Source organism: Tenrec ecaudatus, chromosome 12, assembly GCF_050624435.1.
Source record: "Tenrec ecaudatus isolate mTenEca1 chromosome 12, mTenEca1.hap1, whole genome shotgun sequence".
Taxonomy (NCBI): domain Eukaryota; kingdom Metazoa; phylum Chordata; class Mammalia; order Afrosoricida; family Tenrecidae; genus Tenrec; species Tenrec ecaudatus.
This window is the reverse complement of record NC_134541.1, coordinates 134,481,451-134,499,180: the sequence shown is the minus strand read 5'-3', so window position 1 is coordinate 134,499,180 and position 17,730 is coordinate 134,481,451. Positions and strand designations below refer to the sequence as shown.

The 17,730-nt window shown below is 52.9% G+C and overlaps 1 protein-coding gene across 5 annotated transcripts in view; it reads right to left on the bottom strand.

The window, feature by feature from the left end:
* AUTS2 (activator of transcription and developmental regulator AUTS2) overlaps positions 1-17,730 on the bottom strand; it is a 1,157,636-nt gene that overhangs the window by 25,346 nt on the left and 1,114,560 nt on the right. For 2 of the 5 annotated variants that reach the window (XM_075564998.1, XM_075565001.1), the window contains exons 7-10: positions 5,652-6,126; positions 5,027-5,280; positions 4,047-4,288; positions 2,089-2,133 (exon numbers count right to left, since the gene is read on the bottom strand). In XM_075564998.1, the coding sequence (XP_075421113.1) occupies positions 2,089-2,133; positions 4,047-4,288; positions 5,027-5,280; positions 5,652-6,126 (1,016 nt within the window). The remainder of the gene's footprint in view (positions 1-2,088; positions 2,134-4,046; positions 4,289-5,026; positions 5,281-5,651; positions 6,127-17,730) is intronic. The other 3 variants (XM_075565000.1, XM_075565002.1, XM_075564999.1) reach the window with 2 other exon arrangements.

The window sequence follows — 17,730 nt, the reverse complement described above, 5'->3', positions numbered from 1 at the left end:
CCTTCAACGATGCAGTGATGTTTTCCAGACTAATTGATATTGAACTAAACCCACTTACACAGTGATTGCAAGCCAAGTGCCCTCATTTAAAACTACTTTTAAGTCTAAAATGGTGTTTTAGACACTTGAGCGCATTGCATCTTAATTCCCCTTATCATGTCCTAATCCCCAGTGCAGGGTACTACGTTCTTCTGTCACCCATCATAGGACAGATCCCCGCCAGGGCACACCGTATGGAGCAGAGCGATTAAACACACACCACGCTAGGCGCACATCTCTACCACTCTGCCTCTAGGGTGAGAATTTCACTTTGGCGTTTTCATGGACCAAAAAAAGCAAAAAAAGAAAATGTTCCTATCGCTTCCCTTTGGCCTTGATCTTCTGGGGCTCTCTTAGAATCAGGCAGGCTGCTTCTTCCGTGGACTGAAAACCTGAATTGAACCCAAGATCGGAACTTGGAGGCGTCCAGACTTAAACCTGTATCTTTCCAGGAAAGGTGCAGGCTGCCTGCTCCCGGCAAGTCTCCGGAACCACCCATGAGGCATCATAAGCTTACTCATCAGAATGATGGTGGGAGCAGATCTTGAACCAAAGGGTGGCGAGTCAATATCACAGGTGGCAAAAGCATCATGGGACAGGCCCAAAGAGGAGAAACCCTGGAGGAGTTCCCTCCGTCCTGGCTGTCTGTTGACAACATGATTTCCCATCACGGTGCTGAGGGGCCCTGGTGGAGCAGTGGGTTATGAGCTAGAACCACAAGGTCAGCGGTTCCAACCCACCAGCCGAGGGTGAGGGAGGAAACTTTCCACTCCTGTCAAGATGTTCGGCCTCGGAAGGCCAAAGGGGCAGTTGTACTCTGTCCTCCAGGGTGTCTCTGAGTCGGAATGGATCGCCCGGTCAGAGTACTGGCCCAGTGGGCACCAAGCAAGTCTACTTTTCCAACTCCGACCTGCGGCAGTCGTCCCAATGCTAACCCCCAATGGTTTCTCAGTCAACTGTCAGGATGAAGAGTCTCCAACGACCTGGCTCAAAGGGCGGGTGACTTCGCAGACCTGTTGTTGATCTCCTAAGTAGCATGCTGATTACCATGACTGGACCGAAACCTCCACACCAGACCCGGCTCCAGCGTGCCGAGGCCTATGCTAAGTGGAAATGATTACATGCAATGATCAGTTAGTTGCCCCCTTCCCCCCATTTGATTGGGGAAAAAAACAAGAAAAAGAAAGAAAATACATAAATAGAAATGAATCACTGAGCAAAGAAACTTGCAAATTTCTGGGGCAAGAAGGATGCAGTATTCACCCCATCATCAAAACACCACCAGCTGGACGCCCCTAGGACTTTGTATAAGAAGCAGCTCCCTCTGTAAGACACAGAACATTCGGGAATGCAGCAATTTAAGTTCCAAAAAGGCACTCTTCAATTTGCATAAAGAGGCAAAATAAGTTGTGTGTGTGTTTTTAAGTTGTACGAACAGGACCCCCCCTTTAAAAAAGGAGGGGGAGGGAAGAAATGAGTTTAAGGAGAAAAATTTCATTCCTTGAATTCCTAAGACTTATGGAGAGAGGGGCGTGGGCTCGGGCCCCTCAGCAGAGGGTTCGGGTTCCGTCCAGACAAGTCGGAAATTTGAAGTTTGTGAGGAAACAGAAGCCCGACAGACTAGGGACTTTCTGTGGGGCTGCAGTAACGGGATTCCAACTGCAGGGTCGCTGTGAGTGCCACACGGTGACTTCCAGCTCTCCTGGAAGAAACGGGGGTGCAGCCACCGGGGGGCAGGCCAGCCCTGCGGACGAGTCTTGGGAGGGCTTCTATGATCTTTTGATTTAGGAGCTGATACTGCATCCTTAACCCCACAGCAAAATGCCACAAAAGCCACATTCAGAGATGAGGAAGATGGTGAGGGGTGGAGGGAAGGGGGGACACGAGTCTGGCAAACATGAGAAAGGAAGGCCGCTTAGTCACGCACTGCTGTGGGAGGAGCACCCAAATAAACGAGAGAACTAAATAATAATAATTAACAATAATAATAAAATAAATCAACAACGAGGCAGCAGGGACAGTCAATAGTAGGAGGGAAGCTCAACTCACGCTGTGCCGGTAGAAGGGGTCGACTTTGGTGGGGTATTTGTCAAACTGCAAAGGGGCCAAAGCAGAAACCAGTTACTTCCAGAGCCTGCCGGATTCAGCTCACTGCTTCAACAGAGGCCACCCACCCTCAGGAGGCCCGCCCCTCTGTCCCGGGGCTGTCACACTGGATGGGGGGGACACTCCTCAGCCACTTGGACGGGAGAACTGCCCGACTCGAGAAAACCCACCAGGCACACATTTAAGTCCCGGCCACACTCTTAGGCCTTGCTCCCCGTCCTGTATGTTGGGACCGATTGAGACACCAAATGGAGGGGTCCTGGTGGCCCAGCAGGTGAAGTGTCGGGGTGCTCCAAGGGAAGAAAAAGGAGTCTGCCTGCACCTGCCAAGGTTTACTTCCTCAGAGAACCCCAGGGAGCAGCTCCTTCCAGTCCTGCAGAGTTGTTGTGAGTTGGAACTGAGCGGGCAGCTGTGGTTGTGGTTTGGGCCTTTATGTGCCAAACGGCTATGGTTGGATCCAACAGGCGATTGACTCACGACCCAGAGAAGCCAGGGAGATGTGAGGATTCGGCCTGATGTTGTAGCCCAGACACACTGGACCTGCGCCTGACCTGCGAAATGTATCATCTACCTGGACACAGAACCCCCTGGGAAAGACCTGAGGACCTGCCTTCCTCAGGGCTGCTTCCTCAGGGCGGAATGACTCTTCGGGCAGAGTTGGGACAAGCCTCAAGTGGACTCACTCCGATTGTGGGAGGCCACTGTGCAGCCAGTGGCTAGCACTTGGGAGAGGCACACGTTCTTTACCCCACAGATGGGGCCCTCCCAGAAAGGCCAAGGACTGAAGAGAGCATGCAGACAGTAGGGGTAGAATCTGTCCCCCAGGACAGTGTCCTCTGACCCCCCCAAATCCAACAAGGTCTCATCTCTTAAGATTGTTCTACCCTTGAGACTCTTCTACACCCAATAGATAAAGTCTATTTAAAATTTTTCAGTTGGGGGCACGGTGGGGGTTGAAGCCAAGTTCGATCCAAGAAAGGGCTGTGAGCATCCGGAAAGAAGCCAGATCTGGTTTCACAAAACCCAATCGTCTTAAAGATCAGCCACTTCCTAAAAAGGCTTTAAAAACCAATCAGACCCACCCGCTGATGCTCCCTGATAAGAGATAAGACTCTGTCAGAAGAGATAGCATTTGAAAACATGGTTATTCATGACAGTTCCCAATTATAGAAAATGAAGAAAGAAAAGAGAAAGTCCTAGGGGCACCCACGGTCCATGTTACCCCAAATTTAGAGAAAGGGCGCAGGTAGGGTGGAGCTGCCTGTTGGTCCCTTTGGGGTATGATCAACCCAGGCCCCTGACTGACACAGAGCAGAACACTGGACTGGGGAAGTGTCTTATAAAAGACAAGAAGCCCATCTCCCCAAAGTAGGTTTACGGGAACCCCTGAACTAGTAGGTGGTTAACACATCATCCAAGGCTCCTGATGGGTCTCTTCCTCTTTTTCCCCCATCTCTTCCCCCCAACTCCCCATCTTCTAGGCATTTCTTTGGTAGCATTTGGTACTAAGGCCCAGAGAGAGAAAAACAGAAACACACACACACACACACACACACACACACACACACACACACACACACACGGTGGCAATCCCTCAACGTGTTCAAGCCAACACAATCTGCCTTCAGGAAGTTACAGACCAAGTCTGGCTGGGGTGATCTTGAAGGCCCCTGGCTGTGGGAGACGGAACGGTTTAGAAACAAGGTCCTGCTTTGGGCCAGGTGGAGGAGCTGTCCAGTTCTTCACCTGTTCTCCCAGGAGATCACTCCCCCTCTTTCCCACCTTCAGTGTCTCTCATACCCCCTCTGACCTCCTGGAGGCCCCGCCAGGTCTCCCCGCCCCCACCCCGCAGGCGCCCCTGCCCCCGGGCTACAGGGAAAGTTTGCTCTGTGGATCCTCACATTTCTGCCTGGGGTACGCACCATGGGAGGTGCTGGCGTCGGCATGATGGCGGCGGGCGGGATGGCGTGGGGGAACGGCGTGAAGGTGTGCTGGTGGGTGTGCTGGTGGGTATGCTGGTGCTGGTGTTGGTGCTGGTGGAACTCGGTCCGAAGGTAGGGCGGAGGGCCCAGCGAGGCCCCCCGGTCAGCACTCTGAGAGGCCAGAAAGCGGGTGTTCAGTTCTTGTCGCAAGATGTCTTGCTCTGGAAAAGAGGGAACCAGCAGAAGGGTGATGTCACTGTCCTCGCAGAGAAGGGGTGTCTCCTTCAGAACAGGGCGTCCAAGGGCCCTTCCTGTAGAGAGAGATGGCAGGACCCACGGAGCTGAGACCGGACGGGGCAGCTGCTGAGGGAGATGGTGGCCATCTGACTGTCCCCTCCATGTCAGAGCCCAGGCTATGTGTGCCTCTGTCCCGGTGGCCGAGTGACCATGGTGTGATTCACACACAGGAGAGGAGGCCCAGCCCTCTAAGGCCAGGTCTGCCTCTGAGCTTCTGGGGGACACGAACGGGCTTCAGAAAATGGGTGCACAAGTGGGATGGGGAGAATGGGATTTCCCCATGAACTCTTGAGGTTCCTAATCAAGTGTTTCCTTTGACTGAGAATTGGGCCTCTAAACCCCAGTTCATTGACACGGCCTGCTGAAAATTCATTTGCTGGAACCGGAGGCAGGGAGAGGCCAGGCGCCAGGGCACGCAGAGCGTATGCACACCCAGAAGGTCAGCTTAGCTGGAGACACCTTCAGACTTCACACAAGCCTGTTCCATCTGGGCAGGATCCAACTCACCAGGCGGCACTGGGTCAGTGTGGGGGCTTTTTCTGAAGCTCAGATCAGAGAAGAGCAAAGAAAGTGGAAACTAGGGAGAACCTAGCCCCCGGGGGGAGATCTGGGTTGAACTGCCGGGAATGGGGGACGGCCACAACGAGTGTGGCCAGGCCTACCTGAGTAAGTGCTCCCGGCTGGATGTCCAGGCACCTGAAGTCCCCCTGATGTCAGCGGTGGTGGTGGAGGCAGAGCCGTGGGAGGGGCAAACATATTGGGGTGATGGGAGTGTGCGGGGGGCTGGAGGGTGGGGGTGAAGCTGTGCAGGGGGCTGTGGTTGGGCAGCGTGAGGGGGAACGGGGAGGCTGAGGGGTGGTGGGAGATGTGAGGAGGGGCGGGCTGAGTCTTCGCTGGGGTGCTGCTTCGGCTGCTGCTGTTGGGAATCAAAACACCAGGAAGTGTCAGCCAGCTGTAGGGACTCCTCCCTCCATGGCCCTCAGTCCCCCCCACCCCCACCCTATACTCTCTCTTGCTACCCCCTATCTGGCAAGGCCTCTGTGGGATGGACCTGCAAGCTCTACACGTGGCCAGCTTCCAAAGGCTGCAGGACCAAACTGGACTGCGGTGCCTTCTGCTTCGCCCCCGCCCCAGGGCACCCTGAAGATCCTTCATTCCTTACAAGGGCTCCCCCTCCCCACTGGCCACCTCTCTGAACCCCACTGATGGGTCATCTGAGCCTTTCTGTCTTCTGATCTACCAGGACACACCCTCTAGGCAGGACAGTGGCGGCGGGCGGGGGCTCACCTTAAACTGTTGAGGCTTAAGCTGCTGCTGTTATAGGCGGACAGCGGCTGGGACAGGTTCTGAGTGGAGGGGTGTGCCTGCACAGGTGGGGGGTTCTGGTGGAGCAGCTGGCCGGGAGTCTGGGCCCGGGGGGCCCTCTGGGCCTGAGGCGGAGGAGCGGGCTGCAACTGGGCCTCTGGGGGGGCCTGCGGCGGCTGCGAGCTCGGAGGTGGGGGCTGAGCAGGGGCCTCGGGGCGTGGCACCAGGTTGGGGCGCGGCGATGGCACCCGGGGCTGGGGCTCGGCAGACGGCTCTGCAGGGAGCGGGTGAGGGACCTGGGGACAGGGGCCTTTCAGCAGCGCCGGCTCCAAGACAGGCTCTTTGCTGCCGTCCTGACTCTTCTCCTGGCTTCGCTCTAGGCCCGAGATCTTGGGCACAATGGGCCCGGCATCCTGGCCGTCGTGTCCGGGGAGCGTGGCAACACCGAGCTCGGGATCTGCCGTGAGGGGGAGCAGAGAGAACACACAGGTGGTGAGGACACGGGACCACTGGATGACCCACACACGCACACCCAGCGACTGGGCCCCTCTCCTGGCGACAGAAGGGCCTCGGACCCAAGCTGCAGCCCTCGCCCACTCCCTGCCATCGAGACCATGCCGACTCCTAGCGACCCTCTAGGACAGGGTACAGCTGCCCCTGTGGATTTCACCTTTGCCTTTGCAAACTAATACACACAGTTCTTAATCCACGCAAGGGAAGCTGCCACAATATCACGAAAACCATGCTTCTTCCTGGTCCGTCATGCCCCCACCCCAGTCCCGCTTCCAGGCTGACGGCTGAGACACACTTGATATTTACAGAGACCTGTTTTGTGGGGCGCGTGCACACTTCCAGGCCAGAGTCTATCACAGCCGGTGTTCCCCACAACCCCGAGACCAGAGGTGCCAAGGATGCCAAGTGCCTTTACGGAGTGTGAGGGCTGGACCGTTAGGCCCCTTCTCCATTACCTTTTGCCCTACGTTTTTATTTTGCAAGGCAATTAATGTCTTGGCAATAAATATAGACTATCTCCTCACTGCCCCAGAGTCAGTACTGAGCCACCGTGACCCTGTAGGACAGGGTGGCATGGCCCCTGTGGCTCTCTGAGTGTAACTGTTTACAGAAGTAGAAAGTCCTGTCTTTCTCCAGGGGAGTGCTTGGCGGTTTTGAACTGTACTAGGTCAGAAATAGCCTTCTTCACACAAGAGACAGATGAGGTTTTCGGGTCAGAAATGACTCAAGGACTGTGGGTAATTAGCTAGGTCTGGAATACAAAGCTAAGGAGCCTTGGCGAAACAGTGGGTGATGCACTGGGCTGCTAACTTCAAGGTCAGTAGTTCTAAACCACCCGTCGCTCCTCAGGAGAAAGACAGGGCTTTCTACTCCCGTAAAGACTTACAGTCTCAGAAACCTACAGGGGCAGTTCTGTCTGGTCCTATAGGGTTGCTATGGGCCAGCACCGACTCGATGGCAGTGAGTTTGGCTGGGCTTGGGGACAGAACATAGAACAGTCCAGAAATTCTAACTGTACCACATACAGCACAGAGAGGCCAGGCCTTTCACCCAGAGAGTTCTTCTTGTATACGCAGGGCCTCTCTCTCTCCCCACTGCGTCACAGCCTTAGCCTTCCGTGCTGCCCTGCCTGCTCTGCGTGGGGAAGGGCGGTGCTGAACAACAAAATGACTACCTTGTTAAGTTTAAATCCAAATAGATGCTTCCTCCTCCAAGGAGGGAGGGAACACCAGCATCTACAAGCTTTCCCCTTCAAATAAACTGAGGTCAAAGAGGAAGGGCCTGGGAAATGCACAGGTAAGCACTGGGTGTCCCACGCTCCGTGTCCTCGTCTCCGCGCTCTGTAATAGAGCAAGCTGGCACAGACCAACCGGGCGAGCTGGAGGCATCGTGCAGCTCGGGCTGCCTCTCTGTTCGTTGCCCCACTTTCTCAACCATCTTAGCTGTCATCAAGTGGATTTCAACTCACGGTAGCCCCATGTGAACAGAGCAGAACCTTCCCCGACCCCGAGGGGTTTCCTAGGCTGACTCATGCATGACAGGAGAGGATCACCAGGCCTTTCCTCCTCCTGGGGCTGCTGGTAGGCTTTGAACTGGCTACCTTTTCACCGCTGCCCTATCAAACACCCAGAGGGCTCAGGAGACTGCTTGGAGTCACCATCCCTGAAGAACAGCAACGTGTACGGGGAAGACTGGAACAACCATTGTCACCTGTGACGGATGAGTCCTGGTGGCCCAATGGGTTATGCGTTGGGCTACTAGCCACAAGGTTAGTAGTTCAAAACCATTGGTCACTCCTTCGGAGAAAGGTTTTCTGCTCTCATGAAGTCTCGGAAACCTACTGGGGCAGGTGTACCGTGCCCTACAGGGTCGCTAGGAGCGAGAACCAACTCGCCAGCAGTGGATTCTCAGTGCTTGCTCGGTTGACCCCAAATTTCCTTAAGCAATCAGGAAGTACACCGGGAGAGCTACCAACAGTCAGCCCTTGGGCGGCTGCACTTCAGCTAACCCTGAACATGACCCCCAACCCGTCAGCTTGACACCGTAGCAGTGACAGCTTTGAAGGCTGTGGGATGGGGTACGTGGTACTCCAAGGGCTGAAATGGTTTCAGGACTCCCCATTTACACAACTCTCGTGAGGCCTGGAGCAGGGACCCTGCATTGTTGTGGCTCATCAGTCATGCACTTCCTCTTTTGTTCAATTATTCGGTGTTATCTTCCCAGTAAAGCTTTCCCATCTCCACAGGCCATTTTGATTAACTGGGCTCCCCTCCCCCTAATCGCCCCCAAATGGACAAGAACACATTTAAAACCAAAAACCTAGAAATAATTTGTACTGCTCTGAATTTTCCACTGGATGGAATGTGCTGAGCTTGAAAGAGGATAAGAATGTATAGATAGATTCGTAGTCTTTGCAAGCTTTTATATTTCATTCTATTTGAGGGTTTTAAAATCTCTCTTCTTCTGGCTATAAAAATAGCACCCCACACTTGCAATAAAGGAAATGCACATTCAGATTCCACTGTATGTGCTACCGAAACACACACGAGAAGATGAACTTACTACATGGAAATTATACTATATTAAGTTTGACAAAAACATCGTAAACTTTTTAAAAGGCACTTAAAAGTAGATTAGTGGAAATCTGTTCCATTTTGAGACATGTTCCTTGAGGCTACAGGGAAAACGGGTCCACTTTTGTACTTCGGTCAGCCATGGAGGTGGGGGTGTGGGCGTGCCCTGGTGGTGTAGTGGTTAAGCAACTGGGCTGCTAACTGCGAGGTCAGCAGTTCAAAATCAGTAAGCGCCCCTCGGGTGAAAGGTGAGGCTTTCTACTCTCGTGAAGAGTTAATGGCCTCAGAGACCCACGGGCAATTCTACCGTGTCCCAGAGTGTTGCCATGAGTCAGCATCAACTTGATGGCAATATTTTTTTGGGGGGGGGAGTGTTATGGGGGAGGTGGCGCAGTTGGGTACCCTGGAATCAGACAGTAAACGGAACTCTTGATTGTGCACCTCAGAATTGTCTTTGTTCTTTGAAACAACTGCGACGTTTGAACTGCGTGCCAGGAAGCAATCCAAAGGTGGCCATAGCATGGAACATGTGTCCAGACAAGGGGACATCATGCAACTGTAACAACCGCATGAAGGACTCTGGATACATTACACACTGTGTGGCCTGTGTTGTCTTTCTGTAGAGAACATAAAATGCACTATTTTTGACTTTTGCAGGAAGCAGCTCTGGAAGTACACCAGGCAGTCAGTTGTCACCTGTTTAGGGGCTTAGTGAGGCGCAGGAATAGGGTCCACAGAGAACTGGAGGATGGGGAGATATTGTACGCTGTCATATTTTCTGCCAACTGCTAGGTTGGTGGTTCAAACCCACCAGCCTCTCTGGGTAGGAAAGACAAGCCTGTCTGCTCCCATAAAGATTCACAACCTCAGAAATTTTAAGTAATGTCTCAATGAGTCGTAACCTACAAACCTGTTTAGAAGAGAAAAAAGGTCTAACATATTAGAATAAGCTGATGAGAAAAGAAAGTATTATCAGTTCACTAATAATAAGTTTGAGTGGAATATTCTGAAAACATATATTACTAAAAAAATTTTAAAAAATAAATCCCACTACTTAAAAGAAATCTAATCAGAAAATAAATTGAATCTCTTTTCCTCCCACTGACAAAAGTACCAGGCCCGTATAGTTTTATAGACCATGTCGCATCATTTACTACAATGTCCAAGAAAGAAAGAATTCCTAGCATTGTATTGAAGACAAACGTAACAATCTAACAAAGAAACAAACTGACTATTCACCGCCATATAGTCCTCTAGAAGCCACCGATGGAAAAACCCTTACAGTTAATCTGCCGGCTCAGTAAGGGAGGGTGAACGCAGGCCAATCAAAGGCCGTCACCACAAAGAATAAAAAAAGGCACCTTCCGTTTACCACAACAAAATCATACAGTACTTGGGAACGATCCCAACAAGAAAATTACAGGGCCTATAAACTTTCATTTTCAATCAAAACCAAAAATAAAAAGGAGACAGAGAGCGTGCAAGCCGGAAACAAGTGAGAGTCCTGTGATAGAGAGAATGCGTCACTCTCAGAGGGATAAGACCACACACATCTTAGGGAGGGAGCATGAAGACTTGGTGGTGTAGTGGACTGAACACTGGGGCTGCTAGCCACAAGATGAGCAGTTCAAAGCCATCAGCCGCTCTGCGGGAGAAAAGTGAGACTGGCCGATAACCATAAAGCATTACGGTCTCTGAAACCGACAGGGGCAGTCCTGCCTTGTTCTAGATTATAGAATCTACAGGTTCACTATGTGTCAGGACTCCACGACAGTGACTTTGGTTTTTGGGTTACGGCGGGAGCCTGTAGCCCTGTGTGTTGGGATGTGAAGATGACTAGGGACAGGAAGGGGGGTAGTCTGTGCTGATGGGGTGTTACAGTCTGCTACTGGGGGTGAAATGGTTGGGGGGGGTGCGAAGACTATCAGGGAAGAACGCACAATTTGAAAAAAGGGATCAATGTTACTGAACAGTACAGGTAGACGCTGAGAAGGTGGCCGGTAGTGTCCATGTCCTTTCAGCATCGAAATAACAAAACATCACTTTCTGGCTGGGTCCTGTCCTCGCCACCCCCCACCCCCTACACCTTCTCCCAGCCTCTTTTCCACAGACACTCTGCTGCGGATCTGATTCCAACTAGGGGCCAACCTATAGGAGAGGGCGAAACTGCGCTGGTGGGTTTCTGAGACCATAACTCTTTATGGGCATAGAAAGCCTCTTCTTTGTCCTGGGGAACCGCTGGTGGTTTTGAACTGCTGACCTTGAGGTTCACAGCCCAACAAGTAACCTACCCATGATCATAAAAATGACCGACCCCGTCTGAATACAGGGCACCTCCTAAGGCCAAGGCTGTGGCCCTAAGAAGAGTAGAACAGCATCTGCTCCCTGGACTTCAAGCTCAGTCGAAGAGCGGCCCTCTGCTTTGCTTTAGAGTCTAAAGCAGTTCTCAACCTGTGGGTCACGACCCCTTTAGGGGCTGAATGACCCTTTCACAGGGGTCGCCCGATTCATCACAGTAGTAAAATGACAGTGATGAAGTAGCCACGAAAGTAATTGTATGGTTGAGTGGGGGGTGTCACCACCACATGAGAAACTGTATTAAAGGGTCGCAGCATGAGGAAGGTTGAGAACCACTGCTTTAGACCTTCCCCCCAAGAGTGGAACCCAGACTTGGAGCTCGGCTCATCGTGTGAGATGCTGCATTGAAAACAAAACCCCCAAACTGAAACGGCAGTGTTGGGCTCTGTCCCCCACAAAGATGTGTCCTCAACATCAGTAGTGGTGAAGGTGGTTTGGTAGGGGGGACAGGATGGTCCCTTCGGGGTATAATGGAAGGTGAACCCGATGGGGGTGCCCTAATGTCTTCATGGCCGGCATCCTCCTAAGAAGAGACACAGAGAGACGTGGAGGAAGATGGAGGCGGTGGTTGGAGGGAGGAGGCAAAAGCAGAGGAAGGCCAGGACCGGCCAGCTGACAGTCATTGTGGACTTCTGGTCTCCAGGAGTGTGGGCAAGAGAAGAAATGGTCTTGTGTGAAGCCACGCAGACGGTGGCACTGTGACAGCCGTCCGAGGGCATGGACGTAGACACAGGCGGTCTTCCTAGTGTCTCCTCATTGTACCTGTCGCATACAGACCGACCTAGCGAGGGCAGGAGCCGATCTCTCCAGGGGTTCTTCCTGTGTTCCCAAGGGGAGGCACACACAGGGCAGTCCCGGCTCTCCCGCTCCCAGACAGCATCTGTTGACAGGTCTGATCTGATGCTGCCCTCGCTCTACTCTGCCCTCCACCTCAAACGCCACCGCCCGGGGAGCTCAGTGTCCACAACTAGAAGGTGCGCTCACCTCTGGGCCACCTGACCCTTGGTGCCTCTGGAAGGACGCATTCTCTGGCACCACGGGCGGGCCCTTGCCATTTCACCTCTTCGTACCATAAACCGCTTCCCTTGGATCTGTGCCCTGTCTCTTGTAGGGGTGGACTTACAACTTACGATACAGTGGGGCACAGGGTAAAGGCGCCGGCTCAATCCTCTCGGTGTTCCAAAGACAAGCACTGCTCCTGCAGGTTGGCCAGATAATTGGTCCGAAGTTCAAGCCTCGTTTCATCACTTGAGAAGTTTATCAGGGATTGTCTTCTTGGGGACAAAGGTAAAGAATGCCACCAGAAAACCCAACTCAGCACCGGGTGGATCGCCCCCTGTAGGTTTCCCGAGACTGTAAACGTTGACAGGAGTAGGAAGCCCCGTCTTTCTCCTGCAGAGCGGCCGATGGTTCTGAACTGCTAACCTTGAGGCTAGCAGCCCAAATGCATAACCACTAGACCACTAGGGTTAAAGGACTGATTCACTTCCCCTCTGGGTCTGGGCCTCAGGAGGCGGCAGGTGGCCCCGAGTCCCCTGCGTCTTAAGGGTGAAGTGAACCTCATGTGTTTAGTTGCAATCAAGTTTTTCTGTCTGTCCCGGAGAGGAAGAAATGTGGACTTAACCAAGACTGGCCCCGGGCTTGTTCTGTGCCAGCCTGGCAGCCAAAGAGGTGGGGGTGGCTAAGCCCTGAGGGCAAGACATGCAACCTTAGTCCACTGTCGGCCAAGTGCACACAGCCATCACAGTGGGTTGCCTCGAGGCCATCGCCAAACAGCCTATGGCCTGTTTGCCCAGTGTGTGAGGACACGCCAGGAGCAGCCTGCCTGCTCTCCCGTGAGAAGTGCGATGCACCCGGGGAACGCTCTCCCACCCTTTGGCAATGCTCTGTCAGCAATCAGACATATGCCTGCCTGTTCTCCCCGAGGACAGATGACAAAACTCCTGCCCAGGTCTGTTCACACAGCCTGCCAAGGCCCCAGGGACCCAGGTGCTGCCAGTGCCTTGCAATCTGTCGGGCTAGCTTTGTGTGAGCGCTGGAGATGCCTCTAGAACAAAGCCATGGGAGCAGCTTTCTTTTCCCATCTCCTAGGGCCTCCGATGGGGGCTCTGACAGTTTCTCTCCAAGCAAGGGTCGACTTTTCCGGCCAGAAGCTGGCCGCCAGCTCATGCTGTGGTTCCCGGGTGCTCTGAAGCCTGGCCGTTCCTGGGGAGGATGGAGACCAGCAGGAGCGGCCGCACCTGAGAGCCCGTGAGGCGATAAAACTCACAGACTCGGTCCCCGTGCACATTCTTCTCTTTCCTGCAGAGCAGTGTTCTCTAGCACAGTAACAAGTTTAAGGAGGGCCCAGTGAGTACATTGAGGACGTGGACGGATGTTGGGCCTCTGCTCAAGCCCTTCCTAACCGTAAGAACACTTTGTTCTCTAACAACCTGGCATTCTGTGATGCTCACCCTCCCGACACCATTGCTGAAGCCAAGATGGGTGCATAAGCAAATGTGGTAAAGGAAGCTGATGGTGCCTGAGGTAGGTAGTTTATTGTGCCAACCTGGCTGATACACAAGTGTGGTTAATTGAAGGGCAGAGGGATAAATGGCTCGGCGAACCTCGCCTTTCGAGTTCTCAGGTCTCTTGCTCTCTGATGGTCAGACCAGGGTGCAGCTGCCTTAGCCAGTTCCTGCTTCAGCTGAAAAGGCTCACTTCCTGCAAGACATCCCTGAGGAGAAGCCACATGGACTGACCCTGATACAGCCCTGGGTGCTGGAGCAGCCGTGAGGAGACTCCTGCCAGCACTGAGATGCTTACACGCTCACAGATTCAGCTTTCTTCCTGCAGTCAGGATCATAGTGTGTGTTTTGTGAGATGGAGGAGGACTTTGTGGATTGGTGTTGGACATGTGGGTTAATGTTGGACTTGTGGGCTTGGGCAGCACTGGGTTGGGATGTTTTCTTGATGTGTTCTTATCCTTTGTATAAAACTCTCTCTTATACATGAGCTTCGGTGGATTTGTTTCTCTTAAGTACCCAGACTAACACAGTGCCTGGCTATTTAAAGCTATAGCGTCTGCGGTCTTAAAGGCTTGAAGTTAAATAACCGGCCATGTAGCAGGGAAGCAAAAAGCCCACAGAGCACACCAGCCTGTGCAATCATGAGGTGTCAATGGAACCAGTCAACAGGCCCAAAACCAACCAACCAAACAAAAAAAACAAACCTATTGTTGAGAACAAGGAGGATTGGAGCAGAGACCCAAAACCCATCTGTAGACAATAGGCCATCCCCTCACAGAAGGGTCACAAGGAAGGGATGAGTCAACCAGGGTACAGCATAGCACTGATGAAACACACAAGATTCTTCTGGTTCTTTGAGGTTTCCTCACCTACCCCTATCATGACCCCAGCCCTGCCTTTCCGTTCTGGCTAGGCTGGAACATGTACACTAGTACAGATAAGAGCTCACGACACACAGAATCCAGGTCAGATAAACCCCTCAGGAACAGAAATGGGAGGAGCGATACCAGGAGAGTAAGGAGAAGGTGGGGGAAGAAGGGGGAACTGATCAATATGATCGAGCCTAATTGCCCCCCTCAAGGTAATGAACAACAGAAACGTGGGTGAAGGGTGACAGTGGTCAGTGTAAGATATGAAAACAGTAGTTATTTATTATTTATCAAAGGGTCATGAGAGTGGGAGGGGGAAAAAAAGAGGAGCTGATACCAAGGACTCAAATAGAAAGTGAATGTTTAGAAAATAATGATGGCAATGTATGTACAAATATGCCTGATACAATTGAGGTATGGGATGTTATAAAAGCCCCCAATAAAAAGAATTGGGATGTGGCACCAACCTCCGCCATCTTCTCCTCCCAAGACCCAATTTTGGAAATGGTTAACAGCATGGGTGGTGGGAGGTGTCCTTCACGGAATTCTGCGCGGCCCTTACAGAGCATGCTCGCAAAAGCCGGAGGGAGGCCCCGGGTCTCGCAGCTCGGCTGGTGCCTGCTCTTCCTGTCGAGCAAGGGAGCAGAGAGCCCTGTCCCCAAGAACAGCCACGAGTCATTCTTCAGGAACACGGCTGGTGTCACACGAAGGCGAGAGTGGATTTCTCCTTAACGCGTCATGGGCCAAACCAGGGCCAGAGGTTGGACACCGCAGAAGACCACGTCAACGAGTGACAGACGGTCTCGGCTGCCTCGGAGGAGGGCCAGCTGTTCTTCACTGGAGATTACACGGCCGTGTCAAGAAGGCTGACAGACCACTCACGGACTGGGAAGGGCATGGCGCTGGACTAGGTGCCTACAGAGACTCCCTGAGCATGGGGTTGGTAAGCAGATCCCTTGGTGGACTGCCGTCGTTGTCATTGCCAGCTGTGGAGTCATGGCAAGCCCCTGTGTTCCACAGAAGAACGGCCCCCCAGTGGCACTCCTGACTGCCATATGTATAGCAGGTAGAGAAACACCCCCTTCTTTGCTGAACTGAAGACTACAACAGTGGTTCTCAACCTTCCTCTTGCCACGACCCTTTAATACAGTTCCTTATGTGGCGGTGACCCCCATCATCATTTGTGTTGGAAAAACCAAGAATCAGCCCTGGAAATACCCAGGGAGGCTTGTGGCCAGCCTTGGGCTGTCCTGAAACAAATCCAACAGAGCTGACTCCTGCCCATGGCTACGATTCAGAAGAGAACTGTTGACACAGATCAGAGGAGGTGCCCCCAAAAGTGGGTGGGAAGGCAATGAAAACAGAATGGGCTCTTTCCACATACTTTTGGAAGCCCCCCTGTCCTGCTGTCATCATTAACCCCAATCCTACTGCAAACCTAACCCCCCCAGGCCCAGACCCGCCGTCACTGGGTTGATTCACAGCAACCTTGTAGGGCAGCGGACAGCTGTCCCACAGGACGGCCAAGGCTGCACATCTTTCTGGAAGCAGACCCCCTTCTCATCCTTCTCCTGTGGATGGGCTGGTGGATTCGAAGGGTAGAACATCCGATTGACAGCCCAGTCCTCCACCCACTGTGCCATGAGGGGCCCCTGCTGCACAGAGCTCAGCTTCATCTTCATAAATGTTCCCGAGGGTCTTCTCAATTGCCCGGGTTGTCTCCCAGGATCCCCAGAAACATCTCACTGCTCTATGGAACTGCACTCGCATCTACCTCCTCTCACCCCAGCCCTGGCTCCTGTTCTCCTGGCCAAACTCATTCCCCATTTTGGGAACCTGAGTCTGTACCAGAAGGGTTGAGCGTCCGAATCCACCCTGTGATCTACCAACCTTCTGTAGCTCACTTCTACTCGGACACAACTGGCTCCGTTCACCATCAGCCACAGTGCACTTGAGGGCAGCAGGTGTGTGCACGAATCCATAACCAAGCGCTTTTGGTGTGCGTCAATGACCAACTGAATGCAACAGTGAAATGAGTCGCAGTGAGGGCATGGACCATCTCCCGGGAAGCACCGATGAGCTTTTAAAGCACCAGTCAGAAGACACCGTCAAATCCATTTAAAATGCAGCAATGGTTTCTCCTCACTCAAAACCAACCAACCGTTTCCCCGGGTTGCGATGGCCCCACAACTTACAGAGCTGGGCAGCATCCTGGGGTCTGTCTAGTGGGAAGCTCCCCTGAGGCAGCGCGGAAGCTCCCGGCTGCTAAATACAAGGTTTGGAGATTCGAGTCCAGCCAGTGGCTTAAGAAAAAGGCTTGGGAAGATGTTCTTCTAAAGCTTAGCCTCTGCGGAGGATTTGAATAGAACTCGGTGTTCTCGGAGGACCAAGTGGAAGAGCCCTGCAGGGCTTCCGAGGCTGGAAGCGACTATGGGAGCCGACTGCCTCATCTTTCTCCCCAGCACCAGGTGGACAGTGAGAACCAGGGAGCCCCTGAGCAGCAGCCCGATGTTTAACCCCCTGTAAAGGTGACGGCCCAGAAAACCCGATGGGGCGGGTCTCCTCTGTTGCCTGGGGTGGCTGAGTCAGAGTCTACTCAATGGCACCCAGCAAGGGCAGTTTAATGGAAGAAGGCTGCCAGGGCTTTCTACTGTGATACTAATACCAGGTAGGTTTGAACTGCCACACGCTGTACCCCTCAGATGCCAATGCTCCACATTCCTACCGGTTCCCTTTCTCACACACTCGCAGTCAGGTCTTTCTCTCAAGTCTTTATCTTTCCAGTCCTGTTTCACACCAAAGAGCTAGCCAACAGCTCCTTCAGTCACCACAGTCCCTGGTCACCCCCTCTTCCAGGAATGACTCTACTTACTGCCAGGGCAGAGGGAGGTGGTGGTGGTGTGGTGGCTTCCCAGGCAGACTTCCGATGATGATTATTTGTATTTTTCTATCCACAGCTCGATTCTGAGAGAGGGAGGGCGGCCTCCTTCAATTTCTACACTCACCCTGCTCTCCGATTCAATGCCTTCCTACAGCGGGCCCTTGGTAAATGTCTGAGCTGCTTAACCACATAACAATCAACGTACGGAGTCTAAGCAAATTCCTTTACCCCAGCATTCTAAAGCAAGAGGGGAGGGAGGGGCAAAATCACTGCAATGAGAACACAGTCTCTCCGTCAATAAGTATCCCACGAAGCCAGAAAAACCCAGTTTTCCCTGGCACTGGTTCCTTAATTGGGCAT